The following is a 23,856-nucleotide window of genomic DNA, read 5'->3' on the forward strand; positions in this document are numbered from 1 at the left end:
CCTGGAGCGCCTGGACAGTATTGAATTAGTCCCCTCGTCCTGGTCTGAACCCCAGTGCTACACATTGCTCCACCCCTACAAAGAAGCTTGGTGGTGTACAATGTACATTTTCAAGGTGATTTTGATCTGGCGAATAGCTTTAAGAAAAAGAATGCCCTTAAACATCTATTTGTAAATAAGCTAATAAACTCGGAACTTCCGGGCAACTGATTTAATTGGGTACTGGTGACAGTTTGGTACCAGGAAAGTGGATTCCCTTCTATCTCTTGAAATCTGGTTACAGGGTCATAGCTTTCTGGGGAGAATTTTCTGACATTTTTTTGCTTTGACTGCTGATGTGCATATAAAGCAAGCCCAGTCACCAGACTGCCTTAACACCAGGCTACTGTTCTGTGGGTTTTATCCACTTTATGTAACCCTCTAAAAGTTGGAAGAATAATTATTCTTTTCTGATTGACAGCCTTCCAGTAAACTTTTCTTTGCATGTTTAAACTATACACCAGTCATGGATCATTTTGAAAATAAACATACTCCAAAGCATTTTTTTCTGAATTTAAGAATACAAATCTAGGTTAATGTAAGAATTTCATGCTGGTCTCCTTTATAATCAAATCAGTTTATATATATCAATTTGAGGTTCTCATTCACATTTAAAGCTAGATCTGTTGGCAACGCTTGAGTACAGAGAGTTTAGGGCAGCTCACTTAACAGACCTGGGGGGGCCATACTTGGCTCGGGGCGTGCTCACAGCTTTGGTGCCCCTTCTGGTTTCCTCACCTCCGGAGCTTGACTCTTCCTCCTCCTAAGGCTGCCTCACAGGGTAGAGGGTGAGGAGGTCTTCCTCGTGTGGTGTCTGAAGAACTAGGGCTGGCTGCCAAGGATGGACACCGCTCCCGCCGCCCCCGTCCCCGACAGGCTTGTTCATAGGCCGTCAGGTCGGTGGACGGGGACTTTCTGTTGCCCAGGTGGGTCCACCCAAGAGATTTACTTAAGAAAGCGGTGGGCTCCCTTCTCAGTGACTTAAACAGTCCCTGGCTTTGGCCAGGATGACAGTTCTGAGACGTGTGGGGTTTCTTTCCCCCTTTTTTGTATAATTAAAAGTTTTTAATAATTGCACAACTGTATGGTGCTTTCCAGATTTGGATTTCTCAGAGTCCAAAACATCTTTATAAAGCTTTCAATAGAATACAGTAGCAGTCTTCACTTACGTGGGTTTAGTAAGCCTCGATGGCTTTATTAGTCAAAATCAGATTTGAAACCTAAGTTCTTTGCTGGTTTTATCTTCCTAGAAGCTACAGTAGACTCAGAACTAATGAGGACTACGGTTTGTTGGTTTTCTTTTTCCTCTGCGTTACTACGTGGAGGCTGTGTCTGTCAACTGCTATATATCTCCCTCCATAGATGAAGAGAGACAGTGCAAATATGTGTGTGCATGTTTTTGTGTATCTGTGTATGTATCTATATGTTTGTACATGTATGCATTCACACATGTATTTATAATACACTTAGTATTTTGCATTCTGTTATGAAGCATTTAAAGTATTATGAAGCATTTAAAGGAACACTTTTGGGAATATTTCTTCCCTGTTACACCCAAAAGATTTACAGTATGATCTCTAGAAGTACAAAACATTTAAAGAAAAAGAAAACAGTTGAAAAGGACCTTTTCCCCTTGTGCAACCAAATTTCTAATCTGTCAATAAACTCAGAGCCTGGCTTATACTGCTTGCTTGGAAGAAGGACTTCGTGATTCTTTGCCACACCTTTGAAGCTACCAACCATGCGTCATACCTTATAAAAGATAAAGCAATTCAGACGAGTTGGTTTCTTTCTACTTATCGTATTTTATATTCGTATGTCCAAAACTCAGCCCAGCCTCCCAGAACTTGTCCCTACCGTTCTGCTTTCACCCAAACTCCCACAGCTTTGGTGTGCCTTACCAAATGCACCCCTGGGGGGCTGGCCCCAAGTGCTCGTGTGCTCATGTAGTATTGTCTCTTTGGGCAAGAAAGGGAGCAGCGGGAAAGTGTGAGAGTGAACAGGGGGGTGGTGGGTATCGAGTTAGAGAAAAGTGAGGTTTTAGGTTCTCGGTAAACTAGATGCAGCATTTTTTAGACCTAAGGAAAAGATGCCTTCCAAAGCCAAATATAAGGTTTATTTTTAAATTATCCACTATTTGGATTATCCATGCCATAATTCCCTGCCACCAGAATGAATAATCAGGAATTAACGGCAGAGGCATTTCTGCAGTGTTTGTCTGCAGGGTAGGGTCCGTGGGCTCTGCTCAGATGGAGAACCGAGGAGAACTTGGCCTTCCCAGTAGTGGCCTCAGGAGCGACGCTTTTAGTTCAGCTGCCAGCTGCTACTTGTGCCCCCGCGAGGTCCGTACACAGCTCTGTCCGTGGGCAGCACGCACGTTGTTTGTCTCCATATTTATTGCTCGGGGCAGAGTGAGGAGTGGCACTTGCATATCTTCACCTGTTCTTTACTCCTGACTGAGAACATGGAACACGTTTGCTGACCTCGCTTGTTCCCCCCGGCCTGCTTGTTGTTTGAAATTAGAATAGCAACATTTTTGTGGAGTCCGTTTTAACATCCCCCCTTTCTCGCCTAAGAGAACCCAAGTGAGCCTGGTGCTCTCTAGAAACGGTGTAGTAAACAAGAGCCGACTCCCGCGTGGGTCTTTCAGTGCTGTAGGCTTTTCAGAGTGATTTTGGATCAGTGTTGCAACTTTCTGTCCTCTCTCGAAGGTAGGCAGGATAGTAGTTACTCTTCTACTCTTCCTAGCCTCTGAGCCTTAAATCTTTTTTTTAAGAAAATGAAGTGTCTCTGAACATTGTGTTGTAGGATTGTGATTGTGATTATTAGTCATTTTTCCTCTGGTGCCATATTGCTGTAGTGGACTGTGGGTGGGGAGATGCAAAGAGGGAGGGTGGGTGGTTACCATTGGTTGGATCTTAAGATAAGGTTGGTTGTGTTCAGAGGTGACTGATACACCTTATAATTTCAGACTGTCACGTGTCACTTGATCACCCTTTTGAACTAGACCCAAACCTCTCTCTAAAGATAATTCGGAATAGAGGTCAGTGGTCACTTAACATTTCTTACATGACATGTGCATTAGAATAATTGATGGACCAAATTCCAAACATTTCCTCTTTGGGGTAAATCGTGTCTGAAATTATTTGATTATTTTTTTTTTTTTAGAAAAACACACCAACCTTTTAGGCCCTATGGCTATATAAATAAGATGATTTCTGCAAAACAAATGAGCAAATAGTATGTAGAATGTCATTAGAATCATTATATCACTGTCACTGGTCCTGGGGTTGCCAGGCCTTTTCTGATTATCAGATGCAACAAATGACGTCCAATTTTATTGACCAGTTTGGCTTCAACGATGAGAAGTTTGCAGATCAAGATGACATTGGCAAGTGAGTATGTCTTCTGTTTGCATAACTGTCGCCTCCACTCCTGCTCTTTGTGAGGCGTTCTGGTTCTCCTGGGTTCTTGGAACCCTTTTGCATTCGTGAGTTGGGAGGAGTCTGCCCTCCAGGTGTTCCTTTAGTTCCAGCCTATCAGCCTGAAGCACCCAGACAACAAGTAGGACTAGAATGTCACGCCCACAGAGCAGGCTTGCCCCTGGCCTTGACGTCTTTCACAGAGGCTTGTTTGTATTAGGTGTAGGAACTCAGGTCATTGTTCTCCTCTTCCAGGTTTTAGTGCTGGATCGCATCATCTAAACTTGTTAATCCCTGTGTCAGTTACCTAGTTACCTGGCTTGAGCAGGTGTGCTTCTTCTACAGCACACAGTGAACGGGGTGTCGTATTATGGCTGAGCAGCTCTGCCCCACGTGTGCTCTCTTCTCGGGGTGACTAACCAGAAGGCAGAGTTGGGGTTTTCTCCCCCGAGAGCCAGGCCGTAAGTTCATTCATTCTGCAGTCAGGGAAAGAGGAGCACAGAAATGGGAATTATTGGTAATATGCAGAATTAATGAGTAGAAGATGTGTGGGCCATCCACAGAAATGAAAACAAATGTTCTAGCATCTGTCCTTGGGAAATGAGAGGTATTTATAAATGCAGTGTTTACAAGAGGGGTGTTACAGCTCACCAAGCCGAGTTCTCTCTCATGGGGGCTCCCTGATGATGGTCGCCAACACCCAGCATCTCTCAGGGTTCCCCACTAGCAGTAGATGCTCAGTAGTTGGTTGAACTACAGCCAGTGGAGGCTGTTATTTGTCATTAGTTGCAGTTTATGGCAGGTGAGAAGCTAAAAGACTTTTTCCATCACACTCTAATTGTGCCAAACAACATGCTGTGTTGGCACAGGGGCCTGGAGGCTCCACTGTAAGTAGAGCAGTAGTTGAAGGCTGTCATCTGCCCTAAGAATCGGCTCATTTAAATCCAGAAAGAGCAAGGATTCGGTGTTTGTGTCTGTACCCCAGGAGCGCTTACACCAGAACCCGCAGGTTTCCCCATGCGGCATCTCAGCATTTGCCTGTCTGGACTCATTTATTAAGAGTTACTAGTTAGGAATGCATAGTCTCTTTAGAATTTGTATTGGGTATTTGGAATAATGTTTGATTAGAACAGATCTTTTAAGGATTATAAGATAGTCCCACCTACTCAAAAATTGTTTAATAGGCTCTGAATTCTTTTACTCCCTACTTTTTTCCTAACTATGCCATATTATAGCATAAGATTTCAGGGGTATCTGTGTGTTTTATGTGTGAATTTGACTATACCTGGAGAAAGTTCAGGGTCTGACAGCTTCTGTGGCCTTTCTCGTGCTTTGACCTGTTTCTTCTTTGCAAATAACCTTTTTGGGGTTATGAAGTATGGCCCATGGAACCATGGTTTCTACCATGGATGTTAAAAATCTTTTATAGGAAGGCATCGAGGGTGTGTTTATTATGTCTCAAAAGGCTTCCATTCCAGCCTTCCCATCCTGTGTAAATTCCGTATACCAAGGGAGGAGGTATCATTTAATGCAAGCAGAGTTTGTTTGTTGTTACTTACAGAGATTTTAATGATAGTGTAAATATTTTAAATTTGGAGAATTTCACAAATACTGTTTCTGAGTCTATAGATAATTAACTATTCTTGCACTTATATTTTGTTTACAGTGTTTCTTTTGATCGGGTATCAGACATCAACTTTACTCTCAATACAAATGAAAGTGTAAGTATTAAGGCCTGTCGCGAGCAACAAGGCATACGTGAGATGGACAAGTGGGAATGGGGTTCTCTCAGAGCCTGCCTGCGAGAGCTGTGTGCACTGGGACCCCTGCGCCCTAGGAAACTTTGTCTTAGATTGCTGTGACTTCAGCAGCCACTCACATGACCTGCCTGGCCCCTGTGGGCATGTGGATTTGCAACCCTGGTTTAAGATGTGACAGGGCTAATAAAACCAGTGTAGATATTGAGCTTCAAAGACTGCTGTTTGACTCCAGCCTGCTGCCTCTTACATCTGCTGAATGTCACCAGGAGCGAAACTTGGGCTAGATCAGGGCCAGCCTCTCATCGCCAGGCGGGCGAAACGCCAAGTCAGCCACATCAGCAGATTGACACAGGATTAGTGTCATTTGAATGGGCACAATGTTGATTTTTATGTCACTTAACATGAGAGACCAATGGTTTATCTGCTGTTGTGATAAGTTAGAAACTAACCGATTGGACCATGACACTCATCACTGCTTAGCTGGCCCAGTAAAAGAAGAGCTTTTTGTGTTAGGGTAGGTCTGGGGCTGCATCTTAGGTAGGTGGGCCAGGGAGACTCTTAGAATTAAAGTGGTGCTTTCACCAGATGAAAGTGAGTATATGTAGACAGTATCAGTTTCTTGTATGCTAGTTTTGAAGCCAGTCTTTTGGGGGGAACTTTTTGTTGTTACGTACACAGAAGCTGACGTTAGATGCTTACATTTTATCTTGGTGTATGTGATAGACACAGTTTTTTTTAAAGGATATAGAAGAAGATGATTTACATTGGTAACTTTTGCGGAAAATAACTTGATTTTAAAATTGATTTTCTCTGTCTCATTTTTATTTAGGGAAATATTGCCTTGTTTGAAGCATGTTGTAAGGAAAGAATACAGCAGTTTGATGATGGTGGCTCTGATGAGGAAGATATCTGGGAGGAAAAACACATTGCATTTACACCAGAATCCCAAAGACGATCAAGGTGAAAAAAAGTTCGTTATAGTAGTAACAGTATCCAATGCATAAAACAAATGATTATTAGGAGACGTACATTGTAACCTCTCCAAACATATATGTTTGACCTAGAGATCAGTGCTTTTCTCATGATCAGAAATGCCCTTTTAAATTGATGTGAGTTGGTGCCACTGCACTTGTCTGCAGTGTGAACAAATCAAGGTAATCTACTTGAAAATGCTCGAAGTGTTTAGACATAGTTCATGAAACGTTGTGACACAGCCTCTTCTTATTGGGAAATGATGCTGAGGAATGTAGTCATATCGTGCTTTGAGTAAACGTTCCCTTACCAGTAATAAGAGCAGCAGCTGAGTTGTATGTTGTTTCTTACAAAAGGCTGAAAGTTTCCCCGGGGAAGGGAAAAGTTGTTTCTAAAAGTTAATTTAACCTGGGGAGACAGAGTCATGTCATTTGATAGCCACTGGGATCAACCCAGTCTCTCCCCTCTCCCCCTCATTTTTAAAATTCACTGTATCCAAAAACCCCAGTTACAATGCAGAGCTTGTCAAACTGGATAAAAAAAATAAGGCCTGATTTATGCTGCCGATGGGAAACAATTTAAATTATTTAAAAACTTAAATTAAAAAAAAAATTTAAACAGGTTAAAATTAAAGGTAGAGGGGTCTATATTAATATTAAAGTAGGGCTTCCCTGGTGGCGCAGTGGTTGAGAATCTGCCTGCCAATGCAGGGCACACGGGTTCGAGCCCTGGTCTGGGAGGATCCCACATGCCGCGGAGCAACTAGGCCCATGCGCCACAGCTACTGAGCCTGCGCGTCTGGAGCCTGTGCTCCGCAACAAGAGAGGCCCGGGCACCTCGATGAAGAGTGGCCCCCGCTCGCCGCAACTAGAGAAAGCCCTCGCACAGAAACGGAGACCCAACACAGTCAAAAATAAATAAATAAATAAATAAAAATTTTAAAAAATATATTAAAGTAGATTTCAAAGGAAAAGGGTAAAGGAAAGGTCATAAAGGGGTTATTAGAAGAACATAATGCCAATTGTAAATGTCTACGTACCTAATAACAAGGCTTCAAAATAGAGCAAAAACTGATAGAACTGTGAAGAGAAGTAGGCAGATTGCACAGTTATAATCAGGTATTTCAATGCTCCTCTCCCAGTAATTGATAAAACAATAGGCCATAAAAATATAGAACACTTAAATAATACTATCAACCATCTTCACCTACCGGGCATTTATAAAGTACTGCACCCAACTCCACAGCAGAATGTGTATTCTTTTCAAGTATACATGAAATATTTACCAAGAGAGATCATATTTGGGCCATAATGCAAGTCTCAGTAAAAAGGTTTCAAGTCATACAAAATACACTGTCTGACCCCAATGGAATTAAATTAGAAATCAGTAACAGATCTCGAGAAAATCTCCAAATATGTGGAAACAAATAACACATGAGTTAAAAAAAAAAATCACAGGGGAGGGACTTCCCTGGTGGTCCAGTGGTAAAGAATCTGCTTTGCAATGCAGGGGACGTGGGTTCGATCCCTGGTCAGGAAACTAAGATCCCACATGCCGCGGGACAACTAAGCCTGCGCGCCACAACTACTGAGCTCGTGCACCTCAGCTAGAGAGCCTGCCTGCTGCAAACTACAGAGCCCATGTGCTCTGGAACCCCACACGCCACAACTACAGAGCCCACGCGCCCTGGAGCCTGCACACCACAACTAGAGAGAAGCCCACACGCCGCAGCAAAGAGCCTGCATACCTCAACGAATATCCCATGTGCTGCAACTAAGACCCAATGCAGCCAAAAATAAAAATAAATAATCAATCAATCTTAACCCAAAAAAAATTTTTTAAATTACAGGGGAAGTTGCACAGTACTTTGAATTGAAAGAAAACGAAAACACAGTATATCAGGATTTGGACCTTGCAACTGCAACAGTACTTAAAGGATCATTTTTAGCACTAACTGCTTACATTAAAAAAGAAGAAACATCTCAAATCAGTGACCTCAATTTCCACCTTAAGAAATGACTAGGGCTTCCCTGGTGGCGCAGTGGTTGAGAGTCTGCCTGCTAATGCAGGGGACACGGGTTCGAGCCCTGGTCTGGGAAGATCCCACATGCCGCGGAGCGACTAGGCCCGTGAGCCACAATTGCTGAGCCTGCACGTCTGGAGCCTGTGCTCCGCAACAAGAGAGGCCGCGATAGTGAGAGGCCCGTGCACCGTGATGAAGAGTGACCCCCACTTGCGGCAACTAGAGAAAGCCCTGGCACAGAAACGAAGACCCAACACAGCCATAAATAAATAAATAAATAAAATTAAAAAAAAAAAAAAAAGGAATGACTAGAAATACAAAACAGAAAAACAGTAGGGAAAATCATTGTAATCAATGAGTCATGACTAAAAGTTGTTCTTTGAGAAGATTAATAAAACTGATATACCTCTAGACAGAATGGTCAAGCAAAAAAGAGAGGATACACATTATTAATATCAGGAACAAGAGAGATGACATCACTACAGATTCTACAGATACTAAAAGGATAATAAGGAATATTAGGAGCAACTCTATGCCAATAAATCTGACAACTTAGATCTTTGAAAGACACAGACTACCAAATCTCAAGAAAAAACGATAACCCGAATTGTCCTATATCAAAGAAGTTGAATTTTTAATACAAAACTTCCCACATACACACAAAAAAACTCAAGGTCCAGGTGGTTTCTCCTTGGTGAATTCTGCCAGACATTTCAGGAAGAAATTACACCAGTTTATACAAAAGCTTCCAGAAAATTGAAAAGGAGGGAATAGTACGCATCTCATCCTGTGAAGCCACATCATTGTAACTTGATACCAAAAGCTGGCATTGCATTACATGATATGAAAAGAAAAGTGACCTGTTATTCTCATGAACATAGGTACAGAAACTCCTTTAAAAATTTTAGCAAATAAATGCAACGATACGTCATGACCATGCAAGGTTTATTCCAGCAATGCAGAGTTGGTTTAACATTTGGAAATCAGTCAGAAGGCATGTGGCTGAATCCAACATCTATTCCTGATAGGAATGCTCAGCAAACTAGAGATAGCAGAGAATTTCTTCAACTTGTTTAAAGCTTCTCCAGTCAACCTACAGTTAGCATCATACTTAATGGTAAAAGACTGAATGATTTCCCCCCAAGATCAGGAACAAAACAAGGATATCTGTTCTTACCACTGCTTTTCAATATTGTGCTGGAGGTTCTAGCCAGTGCAGTAAGTCAAGAAAAAGAAATAAATGGTTTCTAGATTGGAAAGGAAAAGGTAAAATTACCTTTGTTCATAGACAATGTTACTATCTATGTAGAAAATGTGTTGTAATCTACGAAAAGACTACTAGAACAATTAAGTGGGTTTAGCAAGATTGCACAATCTTGGATCAATATAATTGTATTTCTACATACTGCAGCCAACAGTTAGAATTAAAATTACTAAACAGTACTATTCATAGTAGCATCAAAATATTAAATATATAGAGGTAAATCTGACAAAAGATGTGCAAGGCCCATACACTGAAAATTATAGAACAGCTGAGAGAAATCAAGACTTGATAAATGTTTAAGAATTGGAAGACTTAATATTGTTAAGATGCCAGTTCTCCCCAGATTGATCTAGATTCAGTGCAATCCCAAACAAAATCATAACAGGTTTTCTTGGTAGCTATTGACAAGTTGATTTTTAAATTCATATGAAAATGCAAAGGACCTAGAATAACCAAAACAACTTTCATTAAGAACAGCATTAGAGTATTAACACTACCTAACTTCAAGGTACAGTAATTAAGACAGGGAATAGATCAGGGGGACAGAATAGAGAGCCCATAAGTAGACCTACACACATATGTAGACATCTGATTTATGGTGGAGATACAAAAGCAGATCAGTGGAAAAAGGATAGTCTTTTGAAGACATAGTGCTGGAGCAGTTGGACATCTGTATGTAAAAAAATGAACTTAGTCCATACCTCTTACTGTATATACACATTAACCCAAAATGGATCTTAGGCCTAAATGTAAGACATAAAACCAGAAAACTTAATACTGGAAAATCTTTGTGACCTTGGGTTAGGCAAAGATTTCTAAGATACAACACCAAAAGTGCTATACATGAAAGAAAATTTTGATAAGTTAAACTTTATCAAAATTAAACACTTCTATTCTTCAAAAGACACTTAATATTAAGAGAATGAAAAGACAAAGCATACACTAAGAGAAAACATTTGCAAATCATATATCTGATAAAGGACTTCTGTGTAGAGCATATAAAGAACTCTCGTAACTATAGTAATAAAAAAGACAGCCCAATTTTTAAAATAGGCTAAAGATGTGAAAAGAACACTTGAGAAAAGAAGATGAGCACTTGAGAAGAAGCTCAGCATCCTTGGTCATTAGGGAAATGCAGATTCACGCCACCAGGGGACACCTCCACACACCCTCCAAACAAGGCAGTTGGTTTAGATTATGATCTGTGTTTTCAAGCAAAGCCCAAGTGGTAGAGCAGCTGGTGACCCAGAGTAGGATCAGTCTTAACAGAATGACGGGCAGATTGGATCCAGGTGAAGTGCAGTACGATCTTTTTGTTGTTGGAGGACTTTTGAATTCTTTGGATTTAGTTGGTGGCCGACAGGCAGCATTAAATATTTTGGTCCGTTTTTTCTTAGCTCGGGGAGCACAGACAGTGAGGAGAGTACAGACTCTGAAGAGGAAGATGGAGCGAAACAAGACGTGTGTGAGTCCAGCAGTGCCAGCGCAGAGGATAAAATGGAGGTAGACCTGAATGAGCGTAAGTTGCCTTCTTCTTCCGTATCAGCCGCCGTGTGTTGGAGATAGCCTACAGTATCTGAGATGTCTTCTGAAGGAATAGTTAAGTTGAAGCACATGTTGTCATTTGAGTCCCCTTGAAGGTTTAAGTCTCAAGGGCCGGGCCCAAGGGAAGGAGCAAGTTACACCTTTGATGGGAGAGCATCTCTTTACGGTTTGGAAACCCTCTGTGTGAGTCTGGCTAGAGGACAGAGCACACTGGTAGGTCCATCCTCTGGCTACAGAGACTGGGTACCAAAGCAAAAGGGGAAAGACAGTAGATTCTGGAAAGATGAGGAAAGACTGATCTGTAGAATCAGGAGTGCACTTAAACCAGAGGAAACACCTTAAAGCTCGAACAGTTTTAAATGGGTTCCTCACGGTTTATTTATGAATCCTGTAATCCTAAAACTTGTCCAGCTAAGTGCTTATTTATGTTTTGCTACTTGCTAAGAAGACTTGTGTTAGCTGGCCTTCTAAAAATACTGTTAACTTCTAAGAGTTCAGACAAATTTTTTTGTGAAAGAGCCATGCGGGTTGCTACTGGAGCTTTCCTCAAGGCTGAAAGGGCTTCCTGTTATCCAGGAAGGCCTTTATGACTCAGTTCCAGAGGCTGAAACCCAGCTCTGGAGGTCAGGTTCAACCTCCTCATAACCTCAGAGTTTGGCAGTAATCCAGCAAATCCCACGTGTTACAGATCCGAAAACGGAGAGCCAGAGAGGAAGTACAGATCCTGTGTCCTCTCACTCCTTTCCCAGCTCACCTTCTTCACAAGGACGTGATACAGTTCAAATCAGCACACCTTTATCAGGTTCCTCCTGTGTGCCAGGAGCTTAGAGCCTACTGACAAAATGGAGAGGTTTACCGTCCAGTGTGATGAGGATGGCGGGCCAGGGGAGCTCAGGGGGGGCCCGGCTCACCCCAGGCGTCTGCAGAGACCTCCCAGAGAATGGGATGCATAATAAGGACAAGTAGGGATCAGTCAGTTTGCACAGAAGGCAACTCACATGAAGGTGCAGAGCTGTTTAATATAGCTCAAGAAAAGGGTGAGGTGGTGGAGGTGAGGCCAGAGGCCAGAGGGAGAATTTTATCCTGGAGGCTGTAATCCTCCTCCTGAGGGTTTTACTAAGAATTACAGTATTTGATCTGTTTGGAGATGATCACTGTGGGCAGCAGCGTGAGAGCTGGATTAGAAAGCGCACACTGGAGACAGGAAAACCAGTAAGAGACTCACCATTACATGTGAGAAATGGCGAGGGCTGATCAGGACAGGGGCCAGGCGGCAGGGAGAAAGGGACAGGCTGGAGGCCCTGATCTTTTAGCTCTAGAATGTGTGTGTGTTCACGTGAACGGTTCAGTAGTGTTAAATGTATTCACATTATTGTGCAGTAGATCCTCTAGAACTTTTTTGTCTTGCAAGGCTGAAGCTGTACCCATTAAACAACCACTCCCCATTCCCCCTGCCCCAGCCCCTGGCAGCCATTCTACCTTCTGTCTCTGTGAATTTGCCTCCTCTAGGGACCTCATCTAAGTGGAGTCACAGAGTATTTGTCCTTCTGTGACTGGTGTATTTCCCTTAGCATGATGCCCTCCAGGGTCATCCATGTTGGAGCGTATGGCAGGATTTTCTTCTTTTTTAAGGCTGAGTAATATTTCAGAGTCTGTGGTTCTTTGAGGTCACTGGGTGGGTGATAAGTGACTTGGAGAGAGACCACACACTTGGTATGACTCACTGCCACTGTCATGGTGACGCTGGAGCTGGGTGTGGGGACAGGGAGAGACGGAGGGGGAGCATCCCGGATGAAGGTCCCATTCACCCTTCCTCGATGGCATGCGGCCTTACAGGTCTCAGCCCTTCTGACTCTGCTCCTTGGGAAGGGCTTCCTTTGCACTGACAGGCCCACAGAGGTCGAGGTGGGGCCGGGGAATGGGGGGATGCTCCTCTCCTAGGGCTCTGAGCTGCCTCACCCCCCTGACTTTGAGAGCCTCCGCCATCCCCAGCAATCTCTGGCTTCTTTCAGTGGTTTTTGGGACTGTTGAGTTTTTAATGACAGACTAATTCTGGGGAGCTAATCTGGGAAAGAATATCCCAGAATGATAACAACAGGAAAGTCATTTTTGTGTAGCCTAATTTAGTTATGAAGTGAAACTTTGACTTGGATGGAATGAGTCTAGAACTTTGCATATGGTGGCAGGCAAAAATGCCTGTCAGGTTGACCCTTCTAAGGTTGCAGGTGAGGTTTTCAGACGTTGAGGTATCATCCCTTCTCGGTGCCATTGGAGCCCAGCTGCACACACACAGTGCAGCGCAGGAAGCAGGCCCGCATTTAACCCTCGGGACTAAGTAGATGGTCTCGTCCAAATGGAACAAATGAGGAAACCCAGGCTAAGGGGAGTTAAATAACTTGCCCAGAGTCACAGTAAGGTGGTGTATCTGTAAAATTGGTACACTTCCGTTGTACACAGGTACTTCTCGGTCATTTGTCTCGAGGAGAATCCCCAAATAGCTAGCAGATTCCCTAGTCTAGCATTCCTTGCTTACAGCCTGGAGCTTCCAAATTGTGATAGAAAACATCCCTGATAAAGAACAGTGGTCCCCACACCCAGCTTGTCCCAGCAAGGATTTGGGGATTCAGCATTGAGTACTGTGAGGGAAAGCATGGTGTGCGATGAGAGCAAACAAACAGACCTGATTTCATCTGAAGGGACACATCTCAGGTGTCGACCTTTAAACAGAGACCGGCAGGTTGGACCCAAACTGCAGCATGAGAGGAGCAGCACAGACAGGGAGCAGCGCCCCTGCAGTCCCGCCACTCCCACCTCTGAACGCACTCCTGTGCCTGCAGGACCTAGAAGGTCAGCAAGAAAAAAACTCCTCTCTACTCTCAAAACTGCACTTCTGACACCAAATGTGTGAGTTTCCCACACAGACCATTTCTCCACACCGGCTGAGCGTCCTGTACAGCTCAGTTCAGGCACTGACTACCTGGGCTTAGAGTCAGACCGCACAGGTTAAGGGCTCAGTCCCACAGGATAGCTGCCCCATCCCGACCGGTACTTCTGACCAACTGGCTATAAATAGGGAGTTCCCGTGACCTCTTTGGGTTTGATTATTTGCTAGAACCGCTCACAGAATTCAGAGAAGCACTTTACCTACTATTACCAGTTTATTACAAAGGATATTTTAAAGGATACAAATGGACAGCCAGATGAAGGCGTAAATAGGACAAGGTCCAGAAGTGCCCCAGGCACAGGAGCTTCTATCCCCATGGAGTTTGTGATGTGCCACCCCCTGTCGCCAACCCGGAAGCTCTGAAGTCCTGCAGTTTGGGTTTTCATGGGGACCTCATTAAGTGGGCATGATCGATTAAATCATTGATCATTAGTGATTAACTTGACTTCCAGCCCCTCTGCCCTTCCGGAAGGTTGGGGGAGGAGTGGTGGGGTAGGTCTGAAAGTTCCAACCCTCTCGCCACCTGGTTGCCCCTCGCCGGCCCCCACCCTGAGGCTGTCCAGGAGCCCCCAGCCGCCAGTCATCTCATCAGCACCCGTCTGTCACTTCAGAGGTTCCAAGGGTTTGGGGGGTGGGTGGGCAGAGACCAAACACATATTCCTTATTATGTCACAGGAAGCCTTGCTGCTGTTTGTGCTAACGGCAGTAGACTGCAGGGCGGCCGTGGAGGGCATGCGTGTGGAGCGTGGCCGGGCGTGGACTGGGAAGCATTAAGGTTGTTTCCAGTTTACTGCAGTTGAATAGCCAGCATGCTTTTCTTTAAAAAAAAAATGAACTATTTATTTTGGAATAATTTTAGATTTACAGAAAGGTTGCAAAGATTGTCAGGGAGTGGCTGTATACCCTTCACCCATCTTCCTCCCGATGTTAATATAACCTTGGTACATTTGTCAAAATTAAGAAATTAACATCGACGTGTTCTTTTATGTGTGGCTTTGTCTTCTTGTGTGATAATCTCTATTGGAAAAAAATCGTAGCGAGGAATTGCCAAGGGATCAGAGGGAACACACAGTTTTATGACAGGGTAGATGTCACCAGATTGCCCTCCAAGTGGCTGTACCACGTCTGCTTCTACCCACGGTGTATTAGAGTGCCCTTGGCCCACAACTGCGGGCTTTTCATCATTGCACCTCTGTTTTTGAAAAATGCTTCTGTTATAGTAAACTACTGAGGTGTTCTCAAAATGAAATGCTTCCCCTCTTTTTAGCACCCAGCTGGTCTGCCAGCTTTGATGTCCCCATGGAGACAACGCATGGTGCTCCCTTAGACTCTGTGGGCTCTGACGTCTGGAGCACAGAGGAGCCAGTGCCGACTAAGGAGACAGGCTGGGCTTCTTTTTCCGAGTTCGCGTCTTCCCTGAGGTGAGCGTGTGCGCCAGCTCTCTAAAGCTTTCCACACGAGAACCGAGGATGCCATGGGTGTTGTTGACACTGTTTGTCACCTTGATTTTCTTCCAAGTTGAATATAGTGCCTTAAACAAGATTGAACATCAACAGGGGGAGATATTGACACAGCTATGAGTTACAAGAAAAACAGTCCTCCTCCTCCTCCTTTCATCCAGGATGAACTGGGAAAGGAGTAGATCATAACAAAGTAGGCTGGGGAGATATGGCCAGGAAGTCAGTCAGCACAGTGCTGATGAAGGTGCCAGGACAGGCTTGGGAATGAGGTGAAGCCAAAGAATTCCTGGCAGACACCTCAGTGTGGAATATTATAGAAGAATGCAGAATATATCTTGAATTTAATAGATAATGCGAACTTGTGTTTCGCTTGTAGCTGGTCTAGTGCTGTAAATTAAGGGGTGTGACAGGTATGGCTGTCAATCTTGTTAATTGTAATTCTCAGTAACAGCAACCTATCATTTTGTAGTTTTCCTGAATAATATTGTCAGCATTTGAGTATTAACCATGGATTTCATGTCTTGTTAGACTTCCTTTGATTTGATTAACGTTGTTTTATTTCATCTACTGAAAAACAATCAATCTCCACCACCCCATTTGAAAGATCTTGTTGCTTTCCCCATCCTAACCAGTGATGTTTTTAAACAGTCACTGGTAATGGAAAAGATAAGACAAACTGTTATGAACTAGCATTTACCGTTACAGACAAACCAAAGAGGAGGCTTTACAGCACCTCTAACAATAGCAGTGAGCCGTTATTCAGAGGTAAAAGTGAGATTTATGGAAAATATCTCCCGGATATGATGAATTATTTCACTGACTCTTCCAGTGCAGGACAATCAAGTTTCCAGCTCTTGCTTTTCTGGTTACTTGAGAATGTTGAAGCGTCTCGCTTCCCTTTACAAGCCCTTGTGCACAGGCCATGTTTTCTCATTAAATATCATTAAGAGGGCCAGGCCCTCTAGGCAGTTTGGCTTGAGGTGATAAGGATTTTTGTAAAAATGGCACTGTAGATACAGTTCATATCGTACAGTGTCCGCACTGCTGTCCCAGCCCTGGGAGCCTGGTGATTATGTGACCATGAGGGGCTGGGGGCATTTTGAAACTGTCTAGAAACCTCTGAGAAGTCCCTGTGTGACTGCCCTGCTGACTTAGCAGAATATCGGCCCACCCACACTCATCTGCTACTCCAAGCCGCCGTCCATGCTTAGATCTGTGTGTCATTCATTGGAGTCTATAACCAACTGTGTCTCCCCAGTGGAATTGGAACTGATGTTCAAAGGTTTTTGGGGAATAATGATAACTGAGGTCTGTTTCCCTCTGCTAACCTCTGAATTTTCTCTCTTCTAAAAGTACAAAAGACTCTTTAAGGAGCAGTTCTCCAGTGGAAATGGAGACCAGCACGGAGCCAGTGGGCCCTCTGGCGCCCAGTGTGGCTGCGCTGGCAGTGCAGCCGGAAGGTGGGTGCAGAGAGCGCCGGGGCACAGCCTGTGGGCCGCTCCTTTGGTGGTTGTTCACACTGTAACTTTATGCTGAGTTTTCTAGATCGGAAAAGTTGTCTTTGTCCACAAAGCAGGTTTTTTAAAAAGTTCAGGGGCTCCAAGGACCCAGGAAAATGAGATGGTGGGTCTGATGTGCTCAGGGCTATTGAGGACAAGAAGTTGTGTATGTTTGCCAGAACCACAGCATGTTGATCCGAGAACAGTAAGGGGTCTAAGTTACCAGTCACTCGGTTCCCTCAAGACAGGAAAGGAGACAGGCCCAGAAAGGATGAATGGCCTAGCTTACAGCACCCAGGGTGAATAAAACCAGAACTAGTCATGTGTGCGCCAAGCCCATCTTGCACCCAGTTCTTTCGTCCCTTGGAGTTTGCTTTCTTGGTGCATATGTGTATGTCTGGGCACATTTCAGGCTCTGTGGTGGTTTATTTTCTTCCCACCTTTGTGAGTAGATGAAATGGTCAAGGGTATCCAGTGGCTGTCTTTTTCAAAACATGCACTTGTTCCTTGCATAGGCCCTGAACTAGTTTCAACCTGATGAGGGGCGTGGGAGGTGGGGGGAGAGCGCGGAGGTTAGTGAAGGGGCGAGGAGTGGGCGTGGATAGTATGTGGAGGAAACAGAGAAGTCAGTCCTTAGAAAAGGAAATGAGGGTACAGGTAGAGGGCACAGGAACCAAGGGGCAGGAAATTAATAAACCCAGAAATCAGTATTTTGTAAACATTCTATATAGATGACCTAATTTATCCCTCAGCAGTTCTACAGGTGGCTTCGTATACCCCCATTTTGTGGATAAGAAAACTCAGGCACAGGTTGGGTGCTTTGCCCCGGGCTCTGAGGTTGGTAAGTGGTAAGGTGGTAAGGCTGGGTGTGAATTCAGGAAGTCTGACTTCAGAGCCTACACTCATAACCAGTATACCACATGGCTCCCTCTTATAGAACAAAGAAATAATCCACAGGGAACCACAAAAAGGTAACTGTAAAAAAGGAAAAGAATAGGACCCAAGTGTGGGACAAGTGAGAGGAGAAGGATGAATGAGAAGGGTACATGGATAAACCATGAACTGGGTTCTGGTGGGTTGTGGTTGTAGAATATACGACCGCCTGTCTGTCCTGCGCTGGGAACTGGAGAACGTGAGGGGCAGGAGAGTTGGCTGGGAGAAAGTTGGGTGTGCGGGTAGCTGGGGAGACTGGGGGGGACTCACTGGTCCTACGCTGCGGGGAACCCATGCAGCTTCTCTCCTGTGGGCATCGCCAAGAGGCAGCAACAGGCAGATCATGTCACTTTTCTTCTTCTTCAAGCAGTAGAGGTAACGTTGGGTGGCTGGGTCTGCACAGGTGTTCGTGACGTTCAGCTGTGTGTTCTTTTCAGCGCCAGGCAGTGTGGCCATGGAAGCCAGCTCTGATGGAGAGGAGGATGCAGAAAATACAGACAAGGTAACTGAGACAGTGATGAATGGCGGCGTGAAGGAAACTCTGAGCCTCACTGTGGATGCCAAGACAGAAACCGCGGTCTTCAAAAGGTAACCAGGGCTACAGTGTGCTGGCAGCTTCAGGTTGTTGGAGGGGGAGGGGGAGGGGGAGGCGGAGGGGAGAGAGACCGCAGATATTAACAGCTTTAATTTGATTCAAATGTGGGTTCAGACATGAACCTGACATCTTTCTAATATCTCCGTTAAATTCATTGAATCTTAACAAAGAGATGGAGTTTGGGTCGTTAAGTGTTGCCCCCCCCCCCTCGTTTTCTTTAAAGATTATTTATTTACTTGTTTATGGCTGCGTTGAGTCTTCATTGAGGCACGCGGGCTCCTCTCTAGTTGTGGCGTGCGGGTTTTCTCTCTCTAGTTGTGACGTGCGGGTTTTCTCTCTCTAGTTGTGGCACGCGGGCTCTGTGGTTTGCGGCACGCGGCCTCTAGTTGAGCTCAGTAGTTGTGATACGCGGGCTTAGTTGCCCCGCAGCACGTGGGATCTTAGTTCCCTGACCAGGGATTGAATCTGCGTCCCCTGCATTGTAAGGAGGATTCTTTACCACTGGACCACCAGGGAAGTCCCACCCCTCCCCTTTTAATAGTGTTTAGAAGACTGTAGATTCAGAACACTGATGGATTCAAAATACATGAGTATAAAAAACTGACAATCTCTAACCATGATAGGAATTGCACTGGATACAGGCAGGCTGCAAAGCTTGGACCATCTAAGCCAAAGGTTTGGTACTATACAGATCATTTTCTCCAGACATAATGCAGCCAGCAGAATTCAGTAGCAAAATGATAGCTTTAAAAAAACATATTTGGAAATTAGCCTCACTTCTAAACTCATGGGTCAACAAGGAATCATAATGAAAATGAAAAACTTAAAACTGAAAGAGTAATGAAAACGTTCTATCAAAACCTACAGACTGCAACTAAACCAGTGCTTAGAGCTCTGGTCTCCATCTTACACAGACCCTTTCAGATCACGAGAAGTAATGCTTCCCAACTCATGAAGTCAAGCAAAGCATGAAAGAAAAAATAATCGTAGGTTAATTTCATGTGTGGGTCTATATGTAGAACACTTTAAAGTTAAAAGCTAGCAAACCAAATCCAGCAGTGTGTTTTTAAGTCATGACCAAGGATGTATCGCATGAATGTAAGGATGTTATAACGTTGTAAAGATTATTGAAGGTAATTCACAGATAAAAGGATAAAAACCCTTTGGACCTTCGGTAGACAGAAAAGCATTTGATAAAAATTAAAGTTGTTTGTGACTATTTAGCAACCTAGGAATAGAAAATAGCTACTGATAAAAGTGTCTACTGAAAGTCTACAGCAGACTTTATTCTTAACGGTGAAGCATTATTTTGAAGAAATAGTCCCTTCAAAGACGTGACCCAGACAGCGAACCCCGCAGTGACTGCTTCTCTTCAGCACTGTGCTGCTGGTCTTAGCACACGCAGCATAAATAAAAACAGATTTGAAGGAGATAAAATGGTTATTGTTTGTTCGTAGGTTATGATTTTCTACATAAAAAATTCCAGTGGATTCTATAGGTAAATATTAGAATTATGAGGAAAGTTTAACAAGTTTACTGGATGCACCCACAAATCAATTGCACCTTATAAGCCAACACAAGATGTCTTAGATGTGTCCCTCCCCCTTTTTAAATGAAAAGTTAAACCTTGTCTATAACTAAGATTGAAAAAAACAAAGGCCTAAATAAATAGGGAGATATACCATGTTTGCTAATGGGACGATATCTTTGGCATTTCTTAACAAATTAATCTGTAAAATGAACGTACTTCTCATCAAAATCCCAATGGAGTTTTTATGAAAGGGAGAAGCAGATTGTGAGATTCCCAGAGAAGACCAAGGGGAGCCAAGAATAGCCAAGGTCATGTTAAAGAGAGTAAAGTGAGGGGCCTTCACTGTATTAGGTAGCGAGACTTACTGTTATTGAGGTGATGCGTGTGACCTAGGCACAGAGTTGTACAGACAGACAGACAGACAGACCCCCTACACTTAGGTGTTAGGGTGACATAAGCTGGTGAGGAAGGAAGGATCTAATAAATAGTGATTATCCAATGTTGGAGAAAAATAAAATTAAATCTCTCAACATAAGTATGAAAGGCAAAACTACAACTTTCAGAAGACAGCATAAGAGAGTATCTTACAGCTTTATGGTAAAGGGTTTCTTAACCATAAAAAAGCCAAACCATAAGGGGAAAGATTAATAAATTTGACTTTATTTAATTTCTAGTATTCCAAAAGACACAATAAAATGAGAAGACAAGCCATAACCAGCAAAGAAACATGCAGTAGCAGGATATAGGAAGAACCTAATATCAAAGGAAGAGACACAATCTAATAATAACTTTTTTAAGTTGACAAAGGATACAAACAAGCCATTATTGGTGGAGGGAAAGCAAGGAGCAGACGAACGGGTCAGCCTCAGCCTCGTGTCAGTGACAGTAATGATTCAGTGCTATTCCATGCATTTTTGTTTGTTTGTTTGTTTGTTTGTTTTGGCTGTGCCATGAGGCATGCAGGGTCTTAGTTCCCCAAACAGGGATGGAACCCATGCCCCCTGCAGTGGGAGTGCAGAGTCTTAACCACCTGAACGCCAGGGAAGTCCCTTCATGCATGTTAATCTATTAATTCCTATCTAAATTGTTACAGAAAATAGAAAAAGTGCAAAAGCTGCCTGGATCTTTTTATGAGGCAGTGAAATCTTAATTCCAAAACCAGATAAGGATAATTACGGGAAATGATCAGCTTATGTCACTTACAAGCAAACTAAATGGAAACATCCTATATAAAATATTTGCTAACTGAACCTGACAGTATACTAAAAATAATTCATAATGATCAGTTAGAGTTTATCCCTGGACTGCAAGGATGGTTCGGCATCAGGAAATCTGTCAGTGTAATTCACTGCATATTAATAGAGTGAACGAAAGTCATTTGATGTTTTTGATGAAGCTTTTGGAAAAAGCCATATATGATTAAAAAGCTATATATGATTAAAACACTGAGCAAAGCAGGAAGAGAAGTGAATTTCCTTAACTTGGTAAAAGCTAAATACCAAAATACTACACCAAAAAGTATACTTAATGAAGAAATTTTAGGTGCATTAACTTTAATGGAAGGAGCAAATAGGGATGCCCATTGTCACTCCCACTGTATAGGCAGTCCTGGGGAGTGTTAAGAAGAAAGGAAAAATAAATAGAGGTATAGGTAAAGATGAGATGAGAAGTGACGAAACTGATTATTTGCAGGTGATAATGATCAACTACAACTAGGTCAGTAGCAGACTTGTAAGATTTCAGCAAAGCTGCCAGTCAAGAGAGCAATTTAAAAAATCAGTAGCCTTTCTCTACATCAGTCATAAGCAACTAGGTTGAATATATAATAAAAAGGAAAGTGCCAGTCACAAAATACATCCAACTATAAATTATTTAGGAATTATCTTAACCCAGATATCTATAGAGAAAACTCGAAAGTGCTAATAAAAGAAGCCACAGAAGAAGATCTGGACAAGTGAAGGCCATCACAACGAGATGGGACAGCTCAGTGCTGCAGAGACACCCACCATCACCAAATTAATCTGTAAGTTTAGTGCAGTCCCAGTCACAATTTCAGTTGGATTTTTAAGACGCTTGATAAACATATTCTAAAATTCATGTGGAATAAAAAGTTTCCCAAATTGCTTAGAGAGCCATAGAAAGGTTAAATAAGAGACTTACCCTGACAGTACTGGTCATGCTGCAAAGTCAAAATACTTAAAACAGTGTGATATTAGCACACAGATAGTTAAAGGGGCCACTGTGGTGAGAGAGAGCTCAGTCCCAAGGCGGATGGCGTAGCAGGTGGTGGAGGCGGGCTCACTCCAAGGAACCAGTGAAGCCTGAGCACGAAGGGTGAGAGCACACGTGCAGCGCCTCCTGTGTGCCCGGCGCTGTGCCAGATATTTCTCACATGTTAACTCGTTTCTTTCTTTCAAGGACCCTATAAGATAAGTACCATGGCTATCCTCGCACTTTCCAGATGATGAAAATGAGATACTGGAGTTAAGTGATGTGGCCAGAGTTTCATGGTAGTTAGAAGAAAATGCAGTGTATCCTGCCCTGTGGACAGAAAAGGACTTCTTTTTCAAAACAGAACAAAGCAACCTCCAAAAGCATAAACCTCATGCAAAGAATAGAATTGGATTACATCAAATTTAAGAATTTCTGGTTAATATAGTATTGTAGACAAAATTAAGAGGCAGATGGCAAATTGAGGGGGGAAAAGCTTACAGCTCTAAATCAGTCAGAAATTAACATTTAATATTCAAACCAGTAAGGAAAAGATGTAGAAAACCCAAATCAGAAAATGGGCAAAAAATATCATTAGGCAGTTTACAGACAAGGAAACCCAAAGGGGCAAAACTAAGAAGAGATACTCAAAACTCATTCATTATCAGACACCTCTTGCAAGACTGGCAGGAATTGGAAAGGTGGGAAATGCTGAGTATTGGTGGGGCTCTGGGGCTACAGGAACCCTGTCGCCCTGCTGGTGGGCATGCTGGCTGGAAGGATGGCCAGCATTTTCCACTCCTGGGTGTAGAGCCCTGAGAAGTGTCCCAGCGGGTCCACTGGGGCCCCAGCAGGCAGTGGCAGCGTTGCAGCCCTGTGCACAGAGGCACCGGTCACTGTGAGAACGCGGTAGAACGGGAGGTGTGCACCGTGGGATGCTGTGCCACAAGCAGCAGGAAAAGACGGCCCTCCACACTGTGCTGGTACAGAGATAAATGCAGGGAGGTGTGCGGTTCCAGGCCAGTGATGTGTCTCAGAATACACGTACAAGAATGAAAGTAACATGTATTGAACACATCAGATAGTCGCTGTGGTGGGCAGGGAGTGGAGAATGGGGATAAATTAGGAGGAGTAATGAACTAGACTTCCGTTCACTTTCCTCCTTGTAAATTGCCAGACCCGTCTGAAAGCCACCGAGAAGTCATCCTAAAGTGAGGTTTTTCATAAGCAAATCTGGGACAGGACCCCACACTAAGAATGATGGACTGTCCCAAAGGGAACCTTTAGCTGCCCTTAAAAGCTCAATTTAGTGCCGTCTTGGATTGTGTCAAAATGGGAATGCCAGACACAAAATAGGCAGAAGTCTAAATTCCCAGCCCACAGACAGTTGACAGCATTTGCTCCTTGTCTTTCTCTGCAAGAGCCATCTAAGGGGAAAATCATCCTTTCATGTTTCGTTTCCCCAAGCCCTCTCTCTGACCCCTCAGGACCAGTTTTTACCTTTCTGGCCACTGTTCCTGGCTCTCTTTCCCTTCGTGGTTTGTCCTTCTCACGCACTGTCAGAAGACAGCTGGAGAAATGCGTCCTGGCTCAGGCTGCACGGCCTCCTGCTCGCGTGACACCAGCCAGCAAGCTGATGGGGGGCTTGGCCCTGAAGG

At 43.7% G+C, this 23,856-nt stretch overlaps 1 protein-coding gene across 14 annotated transcripts in view; it reads left to right on the top strand.

The window, feature by feature from the left end:
- Positions 1-23,856, top strand: part of PPP6R3 (protein phosphatase 6 regulatory subunit 3) — a 128,806-nt gene that overhangs the window by 99,298 nt on the left and 5,652 nt on the right. For 10 of the 14 annotated variants that reach the window (XM_061202195.1, XM_061202190.1, XM_061202202.1 and 7 more), the window contains 7 exons: positions 3,337-3,434; positions 5,128-5,182; positions 6,051-6,181; positions 10,878-10,999; positions 15,237-15,390; positions 16,783-16,889; positions 18,299-18,449. In XM_061202195.1, the coding sequence (XP_061058178.1) occupies positions 3,337-3,434; positions 5,128-5,182; positions 6,051-6,181; positions 10,878-10,999; positions 15,237-15,390; positions 16,783-16,889; positions 18,299-18,449 (818 nt within the window). The remainder of the gene's footprint in view (positions 1-3,336; positions 3,435-5,127; positions 5,183-6,050; positions 6,182-10,877; positions 11,000-15,236; positions 15,391-16,782; positions 16,890-18,298; positions 18,450-23,856) is intronic. The other 4 variants (XM_061202192.1, XM_061202203.1, XM_061202193.1 and 1 more) reach the window with 2 other exon arrangements.

The sequence above is a fragment of the Eubalaena glacialis genome, chromosome 10, assembly GCF_028564815.1.
Source record: "Eubalaena glacialis isolate mEubGla1 chromosome 10, mEubGla1.1.hap2.+ XY, whole genome shotgun sequence".
NCBI classification, from domain to species: domain Eukaryota; kingdom Metazoa; phylum Chordata; class Mammalia; order Artiodactyla; family Balaenidae; genus Eubalaena; species Eubalaena glacialis.